This window comes from Calonectris borealis, chromosome 1 (assembly GCF_964195595.1).
Source record: "Calonectris borealis chromosome 1, bCalBor7.hap1.2, whole genome shotgun sequence".
NCBI classification, from domain to species: Eukaryota; Metazoa; Chordata; class Aves; order Procellariiformes; family Procellariidae; genus Calonectris; species Calonectris borealis.
Window position 1 is genome coordinate 66835362 of NC_134312.1, and position 19974 is coordinate 66855335.

Genomic DNA, 19974 nt, shown 5'->3' on the forward strand with positions numbered 1-19974 from the left:
GTCCCGGACTACTGAAGGGTTGCCAATGTGACGCCCATCTACAAGAAGGGCCGGAAGGAGGATCCGGGGAACTACAGGCCGGTCAACCTGACCTCGGTGCCAGGGAAGATTATGGAGCGGTTCATCTTGAGGGCGCTCACAAGCCGTATGCAGGACAACCAGGGGATCAGGCCCAGCCAGCACGGCTTCATGAAAGGCAGGTCCCGCTTGACCAACCTGATGTCCTCCTATGACCAGGTGACCCGCCTAGTGGATGAGGGAAAGGCTGTGGATGTGGTCTGCCTGGACTTCAGTAAAGCCTTTGACACTGTCTCCCACAGCATTCTCCTAGAGAAGCTGGCGGCTCACGGCCTAGACAGGTACACTCTTCGCTGGGTAAAAGACTGGCTGGACGGCCGAGCCCAGAGAGTTGTGGTGAACGGAGTTAAATCCAGTTGGCGGCCAGTCACGAGCGGTGTTTCCCAGGGCTCAGTTTTGGGGCCAGTCTTGTTCAATATCTTCATTAATGACCTGGCTGAGGGGATCGAGTGCTCCCTCAGTAAGTCTGCAGGCAACACCAAGTTGGGCGGAGTGTTGATCTGCTGGAAGGTAGGAAGGCTCTGCAGAGGGACCTGGATAGGCTGGATCGATGGGCTGAGGCCAACTGTATGAGGTTTAACAAGGCCAAGTGCTGGGTCCTGCACTTCAGCCACAACAACCCCAGGCAACGCTACAGGCTTGGGGAAGAGTGGCTGGAAAGCTGCCCAGAGGAAAAGGACCTGGGGGTGCTGGTTGACAGCCGGCTGAACATGAGCCGGCAGTGTGCCCAGGTGGCCAAGAAGGCCAACGGCATCCTGGCCTGTATCAGAAACAGTGTGGGCAGCAGGAGTAGGGAAGTGATCGTGTCCCTGTACTGGGGGGGGGGCGCTGGTGCGTGCCCACTGGTGAGGCCGCACCTCGAATACTGTGTTCAGTTTTGGGCCCCTCAGTACAAGAAGAACATTGAGGTGCTGGAGCGTGTCCAGAGGAGGGCAACGAAGCTGGTGAAGGGCCTGGAGCACAAGTCTTATGAGGAGCGGCTGAGGGAACTGGGACTGTTCAGTCTGGAGAAGAGGAGGCTGAGGGGGGACCTTATCGCGCTCTACAACTACCTGAAAGGAGGTTGTAGCGAGGTGGGTGTTGGTCTCTTCTCCCAAGTAACAAGTGATAGGACGAGAGGAAATGGCCTCAAGTTGCGCCAAGGGAGGTTTAGATTGGATATTAGGAAAAATTTTTTTACTGAAAGAGTGGTCAAGCATTGGAACTTGACCTGCCAGGGAAGTGGTTGGGTCTCCATTCCTGGAAGTATTTAAAAGACGTGTAGATGAGGCCTTAGGGACATGATTTAGTGGTGTTGGGTTGACAGTTGGACTCGATGATCTTAGAGGTCTTTTCCAACCTTAATGATTCTATGATTCTAAGATTCTAAAAGAGGGTAGATTTAGGCTAGATATAAGGAAGAAATTTTTACAGCGAGGATGGTGAAACACTGTAACTGGTTGCCCAAAGAGGTGGTAGATGCCCCATCCCTAGAAACATTCAAGGTCAGGTTGGACGGGGCTCTGAGCAACCTGACCTAGTTGAAGATGTCCCTGCCCACAGCAGGGGGTTGGACTAGATGACATTGAAAGGTCCCTTCCAACCCAAACTGTTCTATGATTCTATGATTCTCTGAAATGTGTGTTTTCTAATATACTGCTCTAGTCAAGAATGAATCATTCTTGCAAAAGTCAATATTTTTTACTGGATTATTAAGCTTCTGCTGAGTTGTCAACTATAGTATTGAGCCTTATTTTTGTGCAAAGTTAGGACTTCTTTCATTCAGGCAATCACTCAAACCTTCCACTGAGAGGAAAGCAGTTGTGCCTGTGCCTTTAGCATACACAAATAGATGAGAGCTGGCTTTATTCCAAATATTTTTTCCCAGGATGCACATTATTATTATTATCTATTTTAGCTGGCTTTTCCCCCTGTATTTTGTTTTATATATAAAATCTTCTCTTCTATGTTTGTCATTCACAGGCTGCTGGAAGATGTGGATGTCAGGCCCTTTGATATGGCCCTCTTCATAATTAGTACCTCTATTCTCATTATTGGTCTCATGAAGTCTAGGTTTCAACATTGTTCAAAATTAGGCAGTAATTTTTTGTGCTCAACCTGAGCTGCCAGTGGCCTGTCAGTGTTTTATGATTTTAAGAGAGTCAAACAATGGCTCCTGTTGCCTTTAGGTTTAACTGGGAGTGCTCTGCATTTCTCTCAGTGTAACTGCAGGATTTATCAAGGGAAGTGTCCAGAAATAAAGACTTGCAGTGGCAGTCACTGTAAACTTTAGCTTCAGGATCTTTTCCATTATCATCTGGCATATTTCTACAGGAAAACCAATAGTTCATTTGTTAGAAATTACCTCCTGCTCCAGAACAAGGGAGATATTACACAGACATTTTCTTCGGAAAGAAAAGATATATTTTTGAAGGTTGTGGGGTTTTTTTTAAATCCAGACTATTTCAGTGACTTTACTCATACCATTGCCTCTCAGAGAGCTGCACAGGACAAGCTGAAGGGAGGATACAGAGGAAGGGGAAGGAGCAGTAAGGGTTAGAAGTTTCTCAAACCGCCTTTGCCATGAGAATGTTCACACAAGGGGCAACTCTCTGTGAAACTGCTATCAAAACAAATATGCTGAGGAAGAATAGTCTGCTCTCCCCTTTTTTTATTCCCAGAAACTCTTTTAATTTAAAATTGAAGAGGAGGAACACCCAGTGTAAGAAAATTCTATCCTGAGCAGTCACTCTTCTGCTAAAATGATCATGCAATACTGTTGCCAAAGGCACTTCTGCAATGAACGCAGATAAGGTGGGAGACTTCCCCCTGCTAGATGAGAAAAAGGAAGAAAAGAGAGAAGTGGGAAGAACTTAGACAAGTAACAGCTCTGGAACTGCATTTCTGTCATCATGCACAAATCCTGTTACTATCCGAAGCACCTCGCCAGCCAGCCAAAAACAAAGACAGCCCTCCAATAGTTCCTACTGAGTCAAACATCACAGCAGGCTCGGAGGTGAAACCCTTCCTCCAGGCTCTTCCCTTTTCCTGACCCATTTCTAAAAGCTGGACATTTGCTACCCCTCAGAGACCCTGCCAGCAGCGAGGTTCACTGGAGAAGCTGCAGTGGCCGCCTGCCTGCCGGGGCCACGTGCCTGGACCACTGCGGGACTGGCTGCGGAGGGAGGATTTTGTCCCCCTTGCAAGGCTCTTCCACAAGGGATAAAAGATGTTTCTTACTTTAAAAAGGTGCGGTACACTGTACTGTACACAGCACTCCAAGACAATTTTATGCCAACTTCAGCTCTTCCTGCGCTTCCACATCCCCTGAGGGTGGAGATTTGCATCTTACAAAGCATTTTTGTACTGAGACTTTATGCAGATGTTGCAGCATTTCAGAGATTACTCAAATCTGTTGGAAACAGTATATGGGGAATTAGTCTTTATTTTAGTGTCTGCCTCAATCTCAGAAAATAGAGCAAGCATCTTTGCTTTAATTCTGATTGGCTTTTCCTTTAATATAATATAATCTTCCTTTAAGATTACCCTTCTTAATTTCCTGTCTGATACCTTTTAAACGTACAATTATGGATCTTTCAGAACGAAATAAATGCAAAAGTATAAGCCAAGCCAACACACTGCAAACTGATGTAAATAGAAGTAGACCAGACAGCATGGAATTAAATGAACAAAAATGGCCAGTTTATTCACTGGAACAGTTATGCATTACACTGTAATTTTAATTGCAACATAAAGATGTAAGAATCAGTATATTGGCTTCTTTTAATTATTTTCTTCAGCACTAGAGTGTTTTTCCCAACCATTTGACTGCATGATCATATTACACATGTACAAGCACAGACTTTATGAATCCCTCACAAGGCATTAATCTAGGATTGTCTACAAGGACAAGGAAGAGTTAACATGGGAATTACTTCAATTTTAAAAACAAATGATGCATTTTTGGAAACAAGAATTATTTAACTTTTTTGCTTTTAGCATAAAGTAGCAACAAGAAGAGTTTCCGATATTCAGTCTTTAGCAAATTAACATATATGCTTTTATATTCTTCATCATCTAGAAACACTCCATCATTTAATCCCAAGAAGGCAGGACAACATAATGTCAATTCAACATAGGAGTAGCTGAGTTATTACAGCAGTAAACATACAGTATACAAATTTGTTTGTCACAAACTCCACCAATGTTAAAACTCTTTTGAAAGGAACACAGCAATCTGTATGGTTCGTTAGATACAGAACATCATGCAAATGGAAACATTCAATAGGTTACAAAAGTCACAAAACATCAGTTTTCTTTTTTTTTAAAATTGTTTACAAAGGATCAAGTTAATTAACCCTTTAACAGTCAAACCAAAGGGCTGAAAATCAATAGGGCAATAACTAATAAAATGGACTTAATTTATCCACTGGCATAGCACACATAGCCATATCCGTGAACAGGAGGAAAAAAAAGCTAGATTACTCTTATTTCTTCTTCATAGCTGACAAAATAACAACTCAGCTAGCAAGCCAGTCTACTTGAAACTTTTATCAATTGCTTGTGTTTACTGATTTCCAAAATATTCTTGAAATCCAATAACCATATAATCAATAAAACCTTTTTAACTCAGTTCACTAATGCTAAGAAAAAACATACACTCTTCTCCACACTTTCTTTTACAGCAAATCATGATAATCAAAACAAATACAGAGCTTCGTAGAAAGACATTTTTGAAACACAAGGCCCTATCACCCAGAGTCTGCCCACACATTAACTCCAGTCATGGAATATAGGATTTTTCCTTTACCTTTTGTCAGTTTGTCACTCGGTTGCCATTAGATTTCACAAAAGGGATTTTCAAGAACTCCACAGGAAACAGATTAAAAACCAATACGGATTTAAGCCGTGCACCTCCGAATGAAAGATACAGACTCTGTATCTTGCCTTTCTAGCAAGAGGAATATGCAGATTGCACAAGAAATAAGAATTTTCTAGCTTAATTATGGATATGAAAAAGCTACACGATGTTAAGAATCTCATGCACGCATTTTACATTGCATATTTAGATGCATTTGTGCCTGAAGGCGAAAGGCAATTGCGTTTTTGTTTCTTTTCCACAGGATGCTTAATTATACTTAAAAAAACCCTTAATGGCTAAAGGAGTCTGAATATCATATATCCCTTTCAGACTCACTGCACACACAGCAAAGGAAAACTGAAGAAAAGTGATGACTGGAATTTTTAAAGAGGTAACTGTAGCAATTATCATACTTTAAAGGTAAAACTTCAGTGCCTGCCGTTCTCAGACGAAGATTTCTGAAGTACAAAAGAAAGAAATTTACTCTAACCTCAGTGGATATGCATCTTCCGCCAAAGAAAGGAACAGACCTCAGAAGGGCTGATGTAATCTATGCCTTATGATGATGATCAATCCAGCTATAGTGGAATTGGTTAGCACAACTACTGACTTTGGCATTGCACACTGAATGATAAGGTTGGTATCAAAATAAGGGCCCAGACTCGTGGCTGTCGTTCCCAGTGTGATAAGGACTGGGTCATATTTTACTGACAGCTTACTTAAGTTTTCCAACATAACTATCGTGAGCAGCCTTCATAGGTGAGGTCATATTTCATAAGTGAGGTTATATTTCATAACATATTCTCCTTTCTGTTCACACTTAAATATGGCAAATGGCTTAAACAAGTTTGCAATTTTTTTAAATAAAAAATAAACTGAAAGTCATCTTGGCATTAAAAGTTGCAGCTTTAATTACAGTTTCATTCTATGAACCTTACTGTATAGCTATGATTACATTAATTTACTGTGAAAAATGTGGATGGAGAAAGCACAGAGGTGCCAACCTGTCAATCAGATCAATCAGAAAGAATATCACTATTGCCACCATCTAGAAGGCAGAAAATTCTATATGATTAGCATGAAAAAATGGTAATATTTCCTCTTTCTGTAAAACCTCCATTTATCTTCTGACTGATAGAAAATATATTTTCCATACTATCACATTTTACAATTCATTTATTCATCTTTTTCTCCTCTTATATTTGATTTTTTTTCTTTTTTTTTCCTTTTTCTTTTGTTCCCCACACATTTCCTATAACTGGATTTCCAGAAGTGGATCATTTCACTGAACAAGGAATATTTTTTCACTACATCCAAAAATAAAACCCAAACCAAAATGCCCCAGAACTGAATAGGCTGTTCCAAATCCAAAGAAATTTCAAGGCCATCATAAAGAACAAAAGCTGCATTTCAGATACAAAAGTCAGAGCAGGATTTGAATTGCTTCCTTACTGTGTAGGACATATTTCAGCGTTTCTGAGTATACTCAACCATTACAAATATAGGTATCATTTTTTCTTAATCTTTAAAAATCAGACTAGATATCAACACATCATAAATTAATTCTAAATGGGCAAAATATAATATTTTGCAACCCTTAAAAAAAACAGGCTTTTGTTTCTGGTTTTGTCTGCATGTAAATATTTCCTACAAAATCTCTCACAAAGTTGTATGTTATCAATCACTATATAATAAAGAAGAGTTTATCATCTCAAGTTCAAGATATGTATTTTATTTTGTACTGGTTAACTGACAAAAGTTGTCACAGGGACCTACACAGTTTTATAACTTACAATGCAGTAACTACAGCCATTTGTACATTTAAGTTGGTTTGTCTCTAGTTCTCTTACATTTCCAACACTTGAGTTTTATTACATATAAAAAAATGTAAATTGAAAACTTAGAAATGAAGAATTTAAAGCTTAAGAGAATAAAAAATTTAATAAACCCACTTATTTCTATAAAACGGGGCCACAATTTCTATACCATTGGATGCCTTTTTGTAACTCTGGATCCACATGGACATACCAGTTCAATGTTTCAATTTCCCAAAGTTGCTCTGGAAGTCACAACTGGAAACAAATACGCTTCTAAACAACTGTTCCAATACAACATTTTTTCCAATAAATTCATATCTATATAGAAAGGAAATGTATTTCAATGAATTTCTGTTTAATTTAACTTGAATTCAGGGAAAACGCGTTTGATTTGGATATGAAAATGGGAAAAACTATTCCAAGAGAAGCCTGCAGTAACTGTATTCAAAGTGCAATGCAAATTCTTTTTAACAATATACAGTAGCTGTCTTTGTTTGACGCAGACGTGGCCACTGTGCGATATTCATACACCAGTCTGACAAGGTCAGGAATTCTGAGATGCTTTTTGAAGGCAGCATTTGCCTCAGACAAAATGTTTTGTTTTGTTTTTTAAAGAAAAATCAAAATAGCAGCTAATCTCAGTATCAGACAGTATGATAGAGCTGAACAAGTTATTACTTGACTTTTCTATGTCAAGACAACACGTAGGTTAAGTATGATACTGAACAGCAATGTAAATGTATACGAGAAGAATCATGCGAACTGTATGGAAACCAAAGTCGAAACCCTGCCAAGTGTTGCCTGTTTGATCTGGTCAGAATTGGGTATCAGTTTGTTCCTATTTTCTCCACCTCCGACTCTGAATGTTTTGTTACAATAGCTCAGCCGCTTTGCCAAGGTTTCATGACATACACTGTTGATGACATAGAGTATTTCTATTTACAGCACCTTCGTTACTGGTACTATGGTAATAATGATTTGTTAGGCACACTGAGTGGTCACCGATTCTTTCCTCTGCTGATGTTTCATGTATCGTAACATTTGTTAAGCACTGTTACTACCAGAAGACTGACTTCATTTTCTCAGATTCAGGCAGAATATGAAAGAATTATTCCAACCACACCTGCAGCATTTTTTTTTTTTCCCCAGCTGCTCTGTACCTTTGGCTGTACTCTGTTTCCCGCTTCTAGGTCATACGTATGCTGCAGGGAAGGAATAAAGACATGTGGAAATATCTAAGCCTTTCTTCTGTAAATAAATTAAGGCCACCTGACAAAGCAAGGAGTCTGCTAGTTACCAGCAAGCAGGCAGGTAGGCAGTACTGCAGACTTTTTTTCTAGCCGATGACCAGGTGGGAAGCCCAAAGATGCTGAACCACGACCCCCTACTTGCCTTGCTGTCAGGTACTGTGCAAAATAAATTCCTCTATCCTTGATTTTGTTCTAAAACTTACTACTTTTTAAGAAAAACCCCAGACTTACTCAGCTTTTACAGGAAAGAATCTTTAACTAGGAACACTGTGCACTGTTGCGATAGAGTCTGCGTAGCGTAGATCACCTGAGTATTTGTCATAAACTGACATGAGCTAAGGTTCTGTGTCTGTTGATTTTTGGCAAGGAAAAAATGCACTACAGTAAAGTCCTACTAACTTTGATCCACACCATTAACCCTACCTGCATGAGTTCTTTCACCACAGAATGCTTCGCACGAAATGCATACAACTTCGCCATTCATACTAGCCTTTCACGGTAAGGCCTCAGACTAGTATCCTGAATATGGGAGCAGGAGGAAAGAATGTTTTTAATTAGCACACAACATTTTACTTGTTTTAGATTTTCTTTCTCAGATGCCAAATAGAAAGTAACCCCAAAAAACAGCACCAATTCATCTACTTGTCTGAAATGCAAAAATATAATTACCATGCAAGCAAACAACTGAAAACAAATCAATACATCATCCTTTCATCTCCTTCTTAGGCTTAATAATTATCTTTCAGTGAAGAGCTCGAACAAAACCAGAAGCTAGTGTAATAGGAATTAAAAAAAACAAGTGCATAAACGATATCAGTGCAGCAGCAAAATACACAGTCATTGTTAACATTCCAATTCAACCCATTTCCAACATTTTTGTGCAATAAAAATTGGCCATATGCTGGCCAATGCAACAAGCCTCTTTTTAATATTAACACAGTCATTCTTCACTTAAACTATTTCTGCTTGTTTTTAAAAAATAAAATCAATTAAATACAACTCTCACAAAAAAAAAAAAAAGAGACTGTATTTTATAAACACAAAACTCTGGTGCAAATAAAGTAAGAAATAAATATCACACCCTTAATAACAAAAGGAAATTTAAACAGGTTCCTATGGCTGAACTTAGAGGATGTGAGGGTAAGATTTTTGTAACATACTTTTTTTAATATTGGCTTAAGTCTCTCATTATTTCAGAGGTAAAGCCAAGCAGCTGGGAGGAACATTTTTGTCGAGGTGTTAAATTTCACTACACTTTAGTTGTGAAAGCAAAGTTTGAATACAATTGGAGGAACCATAAAAAGTCTTCTTGATAGGTTGGGCTCTGTGCTTTGTGTTCTTCTTCTCAACCTTCCCTCAGTCGCCAGAGCAGGGGATATGAATCCAGACTTGTCAATGCAGCAACAAGGCAGGATTGTCTACCCGCTTGCTGGGAACAACCCCAACCTTTGTTTCGTGAACTCCACTCTTTTTGCATTTTCTCTTATGTTGCATATGAAGATTAGGGGTAAGGAGGAGGCTTAGAGAGACAGTTGAGAGGGGCACACTGAGAGCTGGAATGTGGCTGCTCTTCTGGAAGAGCATTAGGACTGAAAATTAAAAAGAAAAGAGAAAAAGTGCTTAAAATACACGGCAAACTTTTTACATGCATGTAAATAGTACAGGGCTGGAAACAAACTTTAAAAGGGGATGAAACCTCATCTATAAATCTGTAACCTCACATACAGAGTATACATAAAGAAAATCCTCAGTGGGCACACATTCAGTGACACCTGGATGCCTACATGAAATGCCACAGATATCCTGCTTGCCAGTTTGTGGACACGATTGCTGTTTGCATGCTCTGATGAAAAATGCTATGTGGAGAAATGAATGCATGTGCAAAACGGCAGCAAATTTGAAGGACAAAATACAGGTGCCATCTCAATGTGAACATTAAAGATTTTCTGTATGCAACCTATTAATTATTCAAAATGAAGACAGTGCCAGTCTGGAAATCAGGTTTCATCACTTTGCGAAAATGTGATCTCTTACTGAATGTGACCTATTTACTAGTACGTTCGTACAAATACAGTGTAACCTTCCTCGTCAGGCAACATAAGCATTACATATTTCGTAATTAACACTTCCAAAAGGTGGGGGTTTTTTGTGTTTTGTTTTCTTTTGGTTTTGTGCTGTTTGAATCCTCTTCAATTCTGTCATATACTTTTGTCATTTGATTGTTTTTCATGTACAATTTGTCTGATAACAGCATTCAGCCTCTAAATGTGCATCTATAGCGTACACTGTCGTATAGTACAGAGAGGTCTGAACCAGCTTTCAGCAACCCAGGTGGGGCTGGAGTAGCAGCCTAGCAGTGGCAGCACAAAGATAAGGGGCAGCTAACACAAACAGACCCCGCTTCTTGGTGCAGAGTTCCAGGGTGCTCCTGCTAGAAAAGCTTCAGATACTCAGGATTGCTCATTTAAAGGCAGCTCAGCAGTCTACACTACACTGCAGTAGGCAATGTGGACACAGCTTAAGTGAGTCCTGTATGATTCCTCAGCCTTGGCCTGTCCTGTTTTAAAAGGGTGAACTTCAGCTCGTCTAGCCAATGTTAAGCTAAGTGACAGCCATTAAACTTTCAAGGAAAGCACGTGGCAAAACAAGATACCAAAATAGAATGCAAGTAAATGCAATTTATAAAAAAACAGTTCTTTAATGTGTCTGGAAAGAGGTTTTTTCCTAATGCTTCAAATGTTCTACAGTCTTGAAGTGATTCCAGGCTCCACAGTGTGATATATGATGAAGCACAATCATTTACGTCCCTGTCTTCAAGAAAATTTGCCTTTTCCATTTTCCTTCTTTAGAAACCGTGCTGTTACATATTATCTCTGCAGCACAGACTATTGGAGTGTTGGCTGAAGGAATGCAATTAGTCTGTTGCTGGAAATGAATCAATTTGAAATGCCAGAGGTATTTGAAAATCTGCCACTGGAAATGCCAGCGGTACTGAAAACGTCTGTGGTTCCACATATAGCATTTACTTAGGGAAACAAAGAAATGACATTGCGCTTGCTTGAAGACAGAAACAAGTGTGCACATCACCATTAAGAAAGTAGATGGCAATGTCCACATTTTCAAATCAGAGAAGCCTAGGAGACTATGGCCACAGCTCCACGGGTATTACAGTTCAGCAGGAGTTACAGTCCTTGCATCTCTGGGCTTATTTGAAGATCATAGACTTGCATGTCTTAAGTTAGATTCTGTTTCACATCAATGCTCCTGAAGATGAGTTTCCTGATTGCAAAATGGCTGGTGAGAGTGGGTTACAGAAGCTCAGGACCTCACAAGCTTTGCTTTGTGCTCAGCTGTCTGAGTAGGTCAGTCCCAAAGTGTTTAGTGTTATGGACTATGACTCTTCAGTTTACGTACAACGCCTAAGCACCTAGGCATAAATGTCTAATCTAAAATATTTTCTTGAAGCTTAGTAATTAGACTTGTTTAATCAAACACTCTGAGAAGACACCAAACCTGTCTTCTCTAAGTAATTCTTTCCATGGTTGTAACTATCCTTTTCTTCTGCCCTATTCTGCCACATAGAGATGCAGATACAGCATCTAAAGAGGGATCTGAGTGAGATCTTTGCCTACTCCACTTAAATGAGTCTGTGTCAAGAGCGACTGCAGATGGACCCAAAAGGTCTGCATTTACTCTCAAACTTATCCACTCATCAAGAGCCAGCTCCTGGCTTCAGCACCTCCTAAGTTTTCAAGACAGGCTTAGGAGAAGTACTAGTCTTAAGTCCTTCAGAGAAGTAAAAGTGAATTAGAACTTTAACATCACGTTTGGGGAAGACAGACAAGAAGGTGGTCATGTTACCCTACAAAGACTGCCTTACACTCCTCCCTTGCTGCCCCATTTCTTTTTTCGAAGGACTTCTGCAATTGTCAGAAGGGAACAGAAACTTGACAGACATTTTCCTTGCTCATTAGCAGAGACCTGTTTGTCTTTTGGGGCTTCCTTCCCAGCTTTAAAAATAAGCAACACAAGAGGGTCATACCCTGAGGGAGAGGACTAGTGAGGAAATGGCCATAGTTAAGACTAGTTATGTACTAGTGAGCAATGGCCTAGAACTGGACCTCTTTGAGACACGTGAGATTCTCCTTTACACAAATATGCACAACCATAATAATGTTTTGGCATGACCTTCAGTACAAAGTCAGCCCTGACTGCAAATACTGTAATACAATTTTTCCCAGACTAAGCTCAGATTAGGAAGCACTGTGCTTAGAATTACATTCATTTTCTCTTCATGGTAATCCTGTGCTGCTTCTCATTTTGAAATGCAAGCACACTTCTATGCACAGAAGAAATATAAAACTTTGTCTCACCATTCCCTTTTCAACGAATAATAAATATTAGGGGCATTATGAAGAGGAAAAAAATTACAAGGTTATCAAACACCTTTGCAGCAACATATATACACCCATCACTTGCAGTCCCAGTAGATTTGAATCTTATCCTAACACTCTACTGTTATACCATTCTCTCTTCAGAAACACTATACATCCAGTTCATTAATGCAGATTACTGTAGCAGTATATAAACAAAAATTACATCAGAATTGGCAAGTGACGCATGGCATGCAGTGTGCTTTTTATGGCAGTATAGGTGACCATGGCAGCAGGTCCTGGAGCTGAGCTATCAGGCATATTGACAGTCACGGGCAGTAGAGGATGGCAGGTGAGATTAATAACACAAAGCAATAGAGACACATGGAAAAACCTGAAGCTGTTGACTATTAAGTGAGAATAAGGAACAACATTATTACATTCCCTCCGTGGGATATGTGCAGCTTTTAAAACATTTGGGTTTAATAGACATTTTTGTAAACCTCCCTTTAAAGGCCGGTATCACTTGGGGATCTATTCATTCAGTTGATGAATGTGGTCTGTGTCATTTTTTGTGTTAGTATTATAATCTATTTTTAAACAGCTCTTTTTTTCCCAGGCACTCAAAATGCTAATCATGTATTTCTAAAATCAATTGGAAAATAGCATGCAAAGCCCTTCAGTGTTAGTAAGTACTCTGTTCTCTGTCTTAAAGATGCCATTCGCATGCAATATTGTCTGGCATTGATTGTAACTGTAACAAATTAGCAATGGAAAATGTAAACAGACCAGTGATATTTTCAAAATGCAACCATTTTGCATGCAGTAATATTTTACCTTATTTTTATTTCCTATTTTATAGGAAATAAAAGCATTATTTCTTATTAAAAATTAATATTAATTTCATTTGCAATATCAGGTTCTTTGGGTTTGTTTTTTGTTTTTATTAATAGATAATTTGGGTCTAGAATTTGGCCTCTGATAATGAAAATGAGGTTTTCTCTGCATTCAACAGAAGCCTGAACACAATCCAAAGACAGACACACTCTTTTTAAGATTGGATGATGGCAATATTTTAGTCTTGTCCAATATGGTCCATCAGACAGGTAGCTACAGATGCTAGGAAGGGTGAACATCATCCAGTAATTTTCAGGGTAGGCCTAGGACTGGTTGCTTGCCCCATACTCCTGGACCTAGAAATTGAGGTGATGCATGGAAGACAGAGCGAGACTTTCATGTATTGTTGCATCAGTTTATTAGAAAATCTCTTTTAAAAAGTTCTCACAGATTCTCCAGATCAGGTTCCAGTTGAAATATGCAGACTTAAGGAAAAGGACAGACAGATGTATAGCTAAATAAATTAACTAGATGTGTCCTGGGGTTTCATTTGGCTTGAACCTGTTATAGCTTATCCAGTGAGGTTCATCAAAACCTATGCACTGGAATCACAATTACTAGAAAATCCAGAGTTACACAAGTCCCACTTAAAATTCAGTATAGATAATGGATGAGGGAAAACTCTCTGTATTTGATGTTAAAGTTCAGAGTGAATCTATCTCTGTTATGGTCAGGCATATTAACTAGTTTGAACATGATTAGACATATTGCAGGATGCAGAAAACATCTGTGTGAATTACAAGTCTTAACAAGCTATAGGTTAATCCTGGGTGAAATGCCACTGAGAGGTCACATTACTGCAAGAGTAATTAGTTAGAGACTCAAAAACCAAGCATACCTCTCTCTTAAAATAGGTGACTTCAGGGCTAGGCACAGCTTTGGTCTGCCTCATCAGAGGCAGATTTCAATCTCCCATGATTGAAAACATGTGTGCCATACCAGGAGGGACTATCAGAGGATGAGGAAGGGTAGTACAAGCTCCTGTCTTCCTCCTCTGCTGGATTTAGAAAATCTGAACCTCAGTAAATCTAACTGGTTATTTAAATGCCTTCAAATTTTATTCCAGATTTCAATTACTTTATTTAAAGCACTCAATGACCTATGCCATCATGCTAACTTGCATTAAATCTGTTGTTAGGCTTCACTGCTTTACGAGATTGTGCAGCTACGTGGCTGAGACAAACAAGGCAACAGTGTTAATGTATCAAAAATAACACGTTGTTTTCACTTCACCAAAAGAGCATCAGTCTAGCTGTAAAAACCAATAGCCATTTGAAAATCAATAGTTCAGCTAAGTATACAGGTGTGTGTTGCTTGTGGGATGACTGATCTGAATTTTTAAAAATATTAACTATATTTTTAATTATCATTATTGTTTCCCGTATACCGGGGTTTTGATTTGGAAACATTGCAAGAAAGTCCTCTTGAACGACTCTTCCAGTTCTGGTTGTAGCTAATGAGGTCTTCTTCACTGCGGAAGAATTCAGGGACAAACCAGAAAACCCTGAGACTTTCCTTTGAACCTTACCTCTTTCTATCGTTTTTTTTGCAGAACAAGGTAATTCTTGCAGACAAATGTATAGCAGTAGTAGATCAGGTAGGTCTTCAATTCTAAGAATAATTTTTAAAATTGCAGGAGCAATTGTTTGTTAGCATTTAGAGAGGGATGGTATTACAGCATATTCTCCACCAGGAGAGTAGCTCTGGAAGGAACAGAATAGGCTTTGGTTTTGTGATGGTAAATTAAAGACTTGTTAACATTAAACCTCTGTATAACCAAAGCACCTAATGAGATTCTCAAATTGTTGTAACGTATAGAATATAGCAGGCATTTTAAGGATTTTAAATGGAACTAGTAACTTTTTTTTCAGTGTGCTGTAAAACTCCAAACTGCAAACCAGTGAATGGTACTTAGCAGTTATAACGAACTTTCACCAACTTCTCAGTAAAATTTTCGTAATACCCTTATGCAGTAAGGAAGTTAATAATAGTTCCACTTTATAGAGGCACAAATGAAGCAGCTGCTCCAAGGCCATCAAGAGACCCTCCTGTGACTCGCAGAATTAGTGCTCAGCAGTGCCTGATGTGCGGTCTGAAAGCTGTACCACGCCCATTCCCCAGTGGGCATCCCTGCGGACTTCCATGCACGTGAAGTTTAGCACTGCATGGGAAATAGCTTCATTATATGTAGGGCTATAGATCAGCTTGGTCACTGCAGATTAGGCTAAGGTCTAAAAATAATGTAACCTATTTCAAATGAGGGCGTATAGTCATAAGCGAATATATGCACAGAATATACCGTGAACCGTTAAGAAAAGTATTGCAATCTCTTTTTGCTTAGGTTGGTTTTTGTGCCTTGATTAACTCAACCTCCTCAGAAGCATGATTTGACCTTTGCACCACCTACGAGCAAGGACACCAGGAGTTTTACTTTTAACAAGAAGATTAAGATCTGACTGCGGTGGGACTGACTTTCCAGGTCAGGGAAAGCTTTCTCAGAAGTGTCTGCTAAAATCTCACAAGTGCCTTTAAAATACTACCTTATAAATAGAGAAGCCTACACCTACCCCTAAAATTAAAAGTCCCCATTTATGTAAATTTACCTAGCAACAAAATAAAATCATTACTATTTTGGCATCACTGAGAAACTGTCTGCATAAAAAGACCAAATGAGGACTGCGAGATCCAACTTTGCATTGTTTTCCATATTTTTACATGGATACAAGTGTATGAATGCTGTGATTCATGTTTGTACTGTCACTGCAGAAATTATCACTGTTCCTCAAGTTGTTAAAAGTTTGCTGTTAGTGAAGAATTGCAGTGAAGAGCTTTTGTATAAGGAAGAGGAGGGGAGTTGCAGACGTGCATGCAGCTATGTGCAAAGAAAAAAGAGTTAGTTAAGTTTACCTGACAGTCTGGCAATCTGGCCCCCTGGCTAGTTGTGAGCCGTGTGGCGGTATGGAGGCAGCAGGCTGCTGACAATCTACAAGAAACTGATAAATTAGACATATATACAGAGAGATTACAGAGCAAGGGGTTAGTAACAGTAGTAGACAGGCTACGCATCTGATGGAGAGATTTAGTGAGGAATGTGTTCTTGGTTCCTTATCTGACAGAAACACCTTTTTTCTGATAGTAATAGCATTAGTTGTTGCCTATTTTCTTTTCACAAGAAGCAGTGAAGACATTTTTGTTTGTCTTCCCTTAGCATTGGCAAATTGTTGTTTAAACAGACAGCAATAGTGGGCTGTATTCAGGATCTGGGTTTAAACCTTGTACTCATCATTTTTCTGCTGGTGATGTTTTGCTTACATCTAATATAAAAAGTATCAGTAAAACTACTCAAAATTTCTCCAGAGAACTTACATCCATATAACAACAATTTCAGATGCCATCTCATTATGGTCTTCGAGAAAAAGCTTGCAAGAAAGTCTTCGCAATTTCTAAATAGTGCTTGTGAGATTATTTTTTGTAGGGAAAAAGGAGAAATTGATACAGTCAGTTTTCACTGTTCTGTCTAGATTATTTTATCAATTCTCTGCCACAGAGTTTCCACATTAATCACTTGCAAAGCTGTATTCTAGCTCTTAATTTATTAAATAACCGTAAAGCCAAATAATCCTTTGTTGCTATGATTTTACTGTGACATTTGGAACACGAAAACAGCTTTAAACTCAGTAATACTTGTGGGACTTAAGAAAACTAGTTGAACAAGACAACTCTGCTTTCTAGCTCACTAGTTTCTACCAAGATTTCCAGATCTCAAGATTTGCTAATTTTCCCCACAGCGGTCTGGCCTTTCATTCCACAGCCTGTGTTATTCAGGTTGTCAGACAACAGAGTCATCAGGGTCCTTTTGAACATTAAAACCTATGGGTGAAATTCTGACCATCTGGAAAACTACTGGAGATTACTTTTAGTCTCCAGCAGGGTTTGCAGATCTATCATCCTCTTTGCTTCAACTTGATTCTCAACCTGACTCTTCCTTTCTTACTTTCCCCTGAACCTTAAAAATGAGACAACTAGACTTCATGTACTTGGAAAGAATTTGATTTTTTTTTTTTTCAGTTGGCTGCTACTTAAAGCTCAACACCAGTAATCATTTCTCTTTACAATGTGGATGTTTTCCAAAACACACTTCTATTCTTCGTCTCAATCAGTTACGTGTGAGTAATTTGCTGTCAAGAGTCCCGAGATGACATCAGGTACAATGCAGAGCAACACTTTCCTAGCAGCACTGAGCATCATATGCAGTATCCTAACATTTCCTTTTCATATAAGCCCAGTGTTTCTCCCTACTTCCTATGAAGATCTGTGCTGACCTCCAGTGGGTGGAAGCAAGTGTACCCAAATCACTAGTTTCTTACTGCTTCAGCCAAGAGGAGAGGGTTTTGGACCTATTTTCTAGTGCACAGTTATCTACATCAGAAAAATATATGCACAGTTAGTGCTGACATCATTGTGTCAGGAAGCAGAAATGGAATAAGAAAGGATACTGTACTATTCTCTCAGGGTCACTATAGTCCTCAGTACGTCTTTTAGCAGAGGAGTGCAAGAGTTTGCAATGTATTTGAGCCATGAATAGAAGGGTCTTTCATTTCAGCACAAAGCTCAATTAAAAGAAAAGGTTCCTGGGGGGACAGACAGAGCAGGCTAACTGCAGATGGGAAATGATTGTAAAAAAAAAAAAAAAAATCAATGCCCTATTCTAAACAAACTAGTTTGCAGAAGTCCAAATAAAGTCATCCCTGACAGCTTATAGAAGGTAGTCGGTGAGAAAAGGAATACAGAACAGAATGCTGCGTGATGAAAAGGTGAGGACAGGTTTCATAAATACAGAAGAAATTGTTCTGACAGGCTTTTCCAGAACAACGCAAATGCCCAATTTATGATCTATTCTGATATGTCGGACATCTTGCAAGTATTTTATGATGCCTCTTCATCTGTTAGATTTAGCAGAACGCATGAATAGAGAGCCAGATTCTACAAGCACTATGCAACCTGGATAATAACTATTCGATGTGAGTAAACTCCCTCGACTTCAGATGAAACAACAGTTCTACCTGGCATCAGCAATGCTCACACAATCTGGCTCACACTCACTTACATCAGTACAGTATCTGGTGATCCACGTGACTTAAAATGGCTGAATCCTCTTCCTACATCCTCCAGGAGTGAAGTTTTTGAGGATTATGCTAGGAAAGAGCTAAGCAGAATGCATATGGCTTACATATACGCATTTCAAATTCAAAGGAGCTCATATGTCCAAGTAGCTGTGCCAGAGCTAACTTTATTCCTCATGTATTTAATCCTTTTAAGTATTTTGAAGGGTTTATAACCCTATTCTCTAGTGCCATGACAGTCATAAACACAATGTAACAAGAACTAATTTTTAAGGTGAAAATTGGAAGCCAGCATTCAGTCCTTCCCTTCTACTAAGGAACTCCTGCCTGTACCAAATAAATGTCTGTTTCTTTCTGAAATACTCTGTGGAAGGTTAAAAGTTTCAAAGATGCCTTTACTAATTCTGTGGTCAATGTCACATACCATAAAGACAAGGAAAGAAAGACATGCTCTCTTTTACTAAAAAATAAAAATAAATAAAAAAAAATTTAAAAATTACGTTGGAAGAGGCCTGTTCCCAGTGTTTTTCAAATCTCAGGGAGTGAGAGTCAAGCTACGTAGTGAAAGTTTGCTATTGTGTAGAAGACACTTGGGAAACAGACACAGACTGTACTTTCTGGTGTGTCTTCAGAGACCACCACCAACAAAATGATTAATAAAGTTATTAAATACAGACTATCTTATTTCTCCATCAGGCCCAGTTGCTGTGAGGAAATAAACTACTGGGGGCGGGGAGTGGGCTGGCTGATCTCCTAAAAGCTCTTTTACAATTCCATGAACTTATAACGAGCAAATGAAGTTCAGTGACTGCCTCAACAACAAAAGGCAAAGAGGAGCTGTTGTACATGTCAGTACATGTACATGTACATTTTCACTGAATTCAGCTGGACTTGGGTCTGTGGCAGTATCAGACAACATACACCACTGCATCTCTTGGAGTTTTGGGGCTTGACTCGTGCTATACATTAGGCTATACATTAGGCCCGTTCCCATTTTCCAGTTCTTAACATCTTAGCCATGTGCTGGCAATGGTTGTGTAAAGGGCTCAGAGATTTCCTCTTTCACAAGGGAATGAGCCAGTGCTGGCTAATTTTCCTTTGGAATCTAATGCCCAGTCCTAATCAGGCTAATCAGCTCCTGATGTAAGAGCATTAAAAACACCAAGCTCAGAGAAGCTACATCTGCTCATATGAGGACTGAATGTGCTGTTATAAATTATCTGCCAAGAGCAAATCTCACAAAAAAGGATTTTCCTGTACTTCCCTTCGGCTCGGCCACAAAAACAACGCATTTCCCTCATGTCACAAGGTGCACTCTGCCCTCCAGCCTGTGAACTGGGTGACTCCAATCAACCCAGGCCTGCTTAACTGTGTTATTAGTGTCCCAGAGATGGGCATGCCTTCTATTGACATCAGCAACGTCCTCAGTGAAAAGCCTACATGCAAGCATTTTCAGTCCCACCTGCTCAGGACCCAGAATACTGCAATGGAACATTTCAGCATATTTTGACACTCAGTAAATTACTAATCTCTACACAGTGCTGTCAAAGACCGAGACTAGTAAGAATCCCAAGATAAGCATTGGGGATGCTATGA

General features: G+C 39.4%; 1 protein-coding gene across 2 annotated transcripts in view; it reads right to left on the minus strand.

The window, feature by feature from the left end:
• Positions 1-3745: 3745 nt before the first annotated feature.
• The window catches only part of BICD1 (BICD cargo adaptor 1), a 188050-nt gene continuing 171821 nt past the window's right edge, over positions 3746-19974 (minus strand). For both annotated transcript variants that reach the window (XM_075158472.1, XM_075158468.1), the window contains exon 8: positions 3746-9574. In XM_075158472.1, coding sequence (XP_075014573.1) covers positions 9569-9574 — 6 coding nt within the window. In that variant the 3' untranslated portion in view covers positions 3746-9568. The remainder of the gene's footprint in view (positions 9575-19974) is intronic.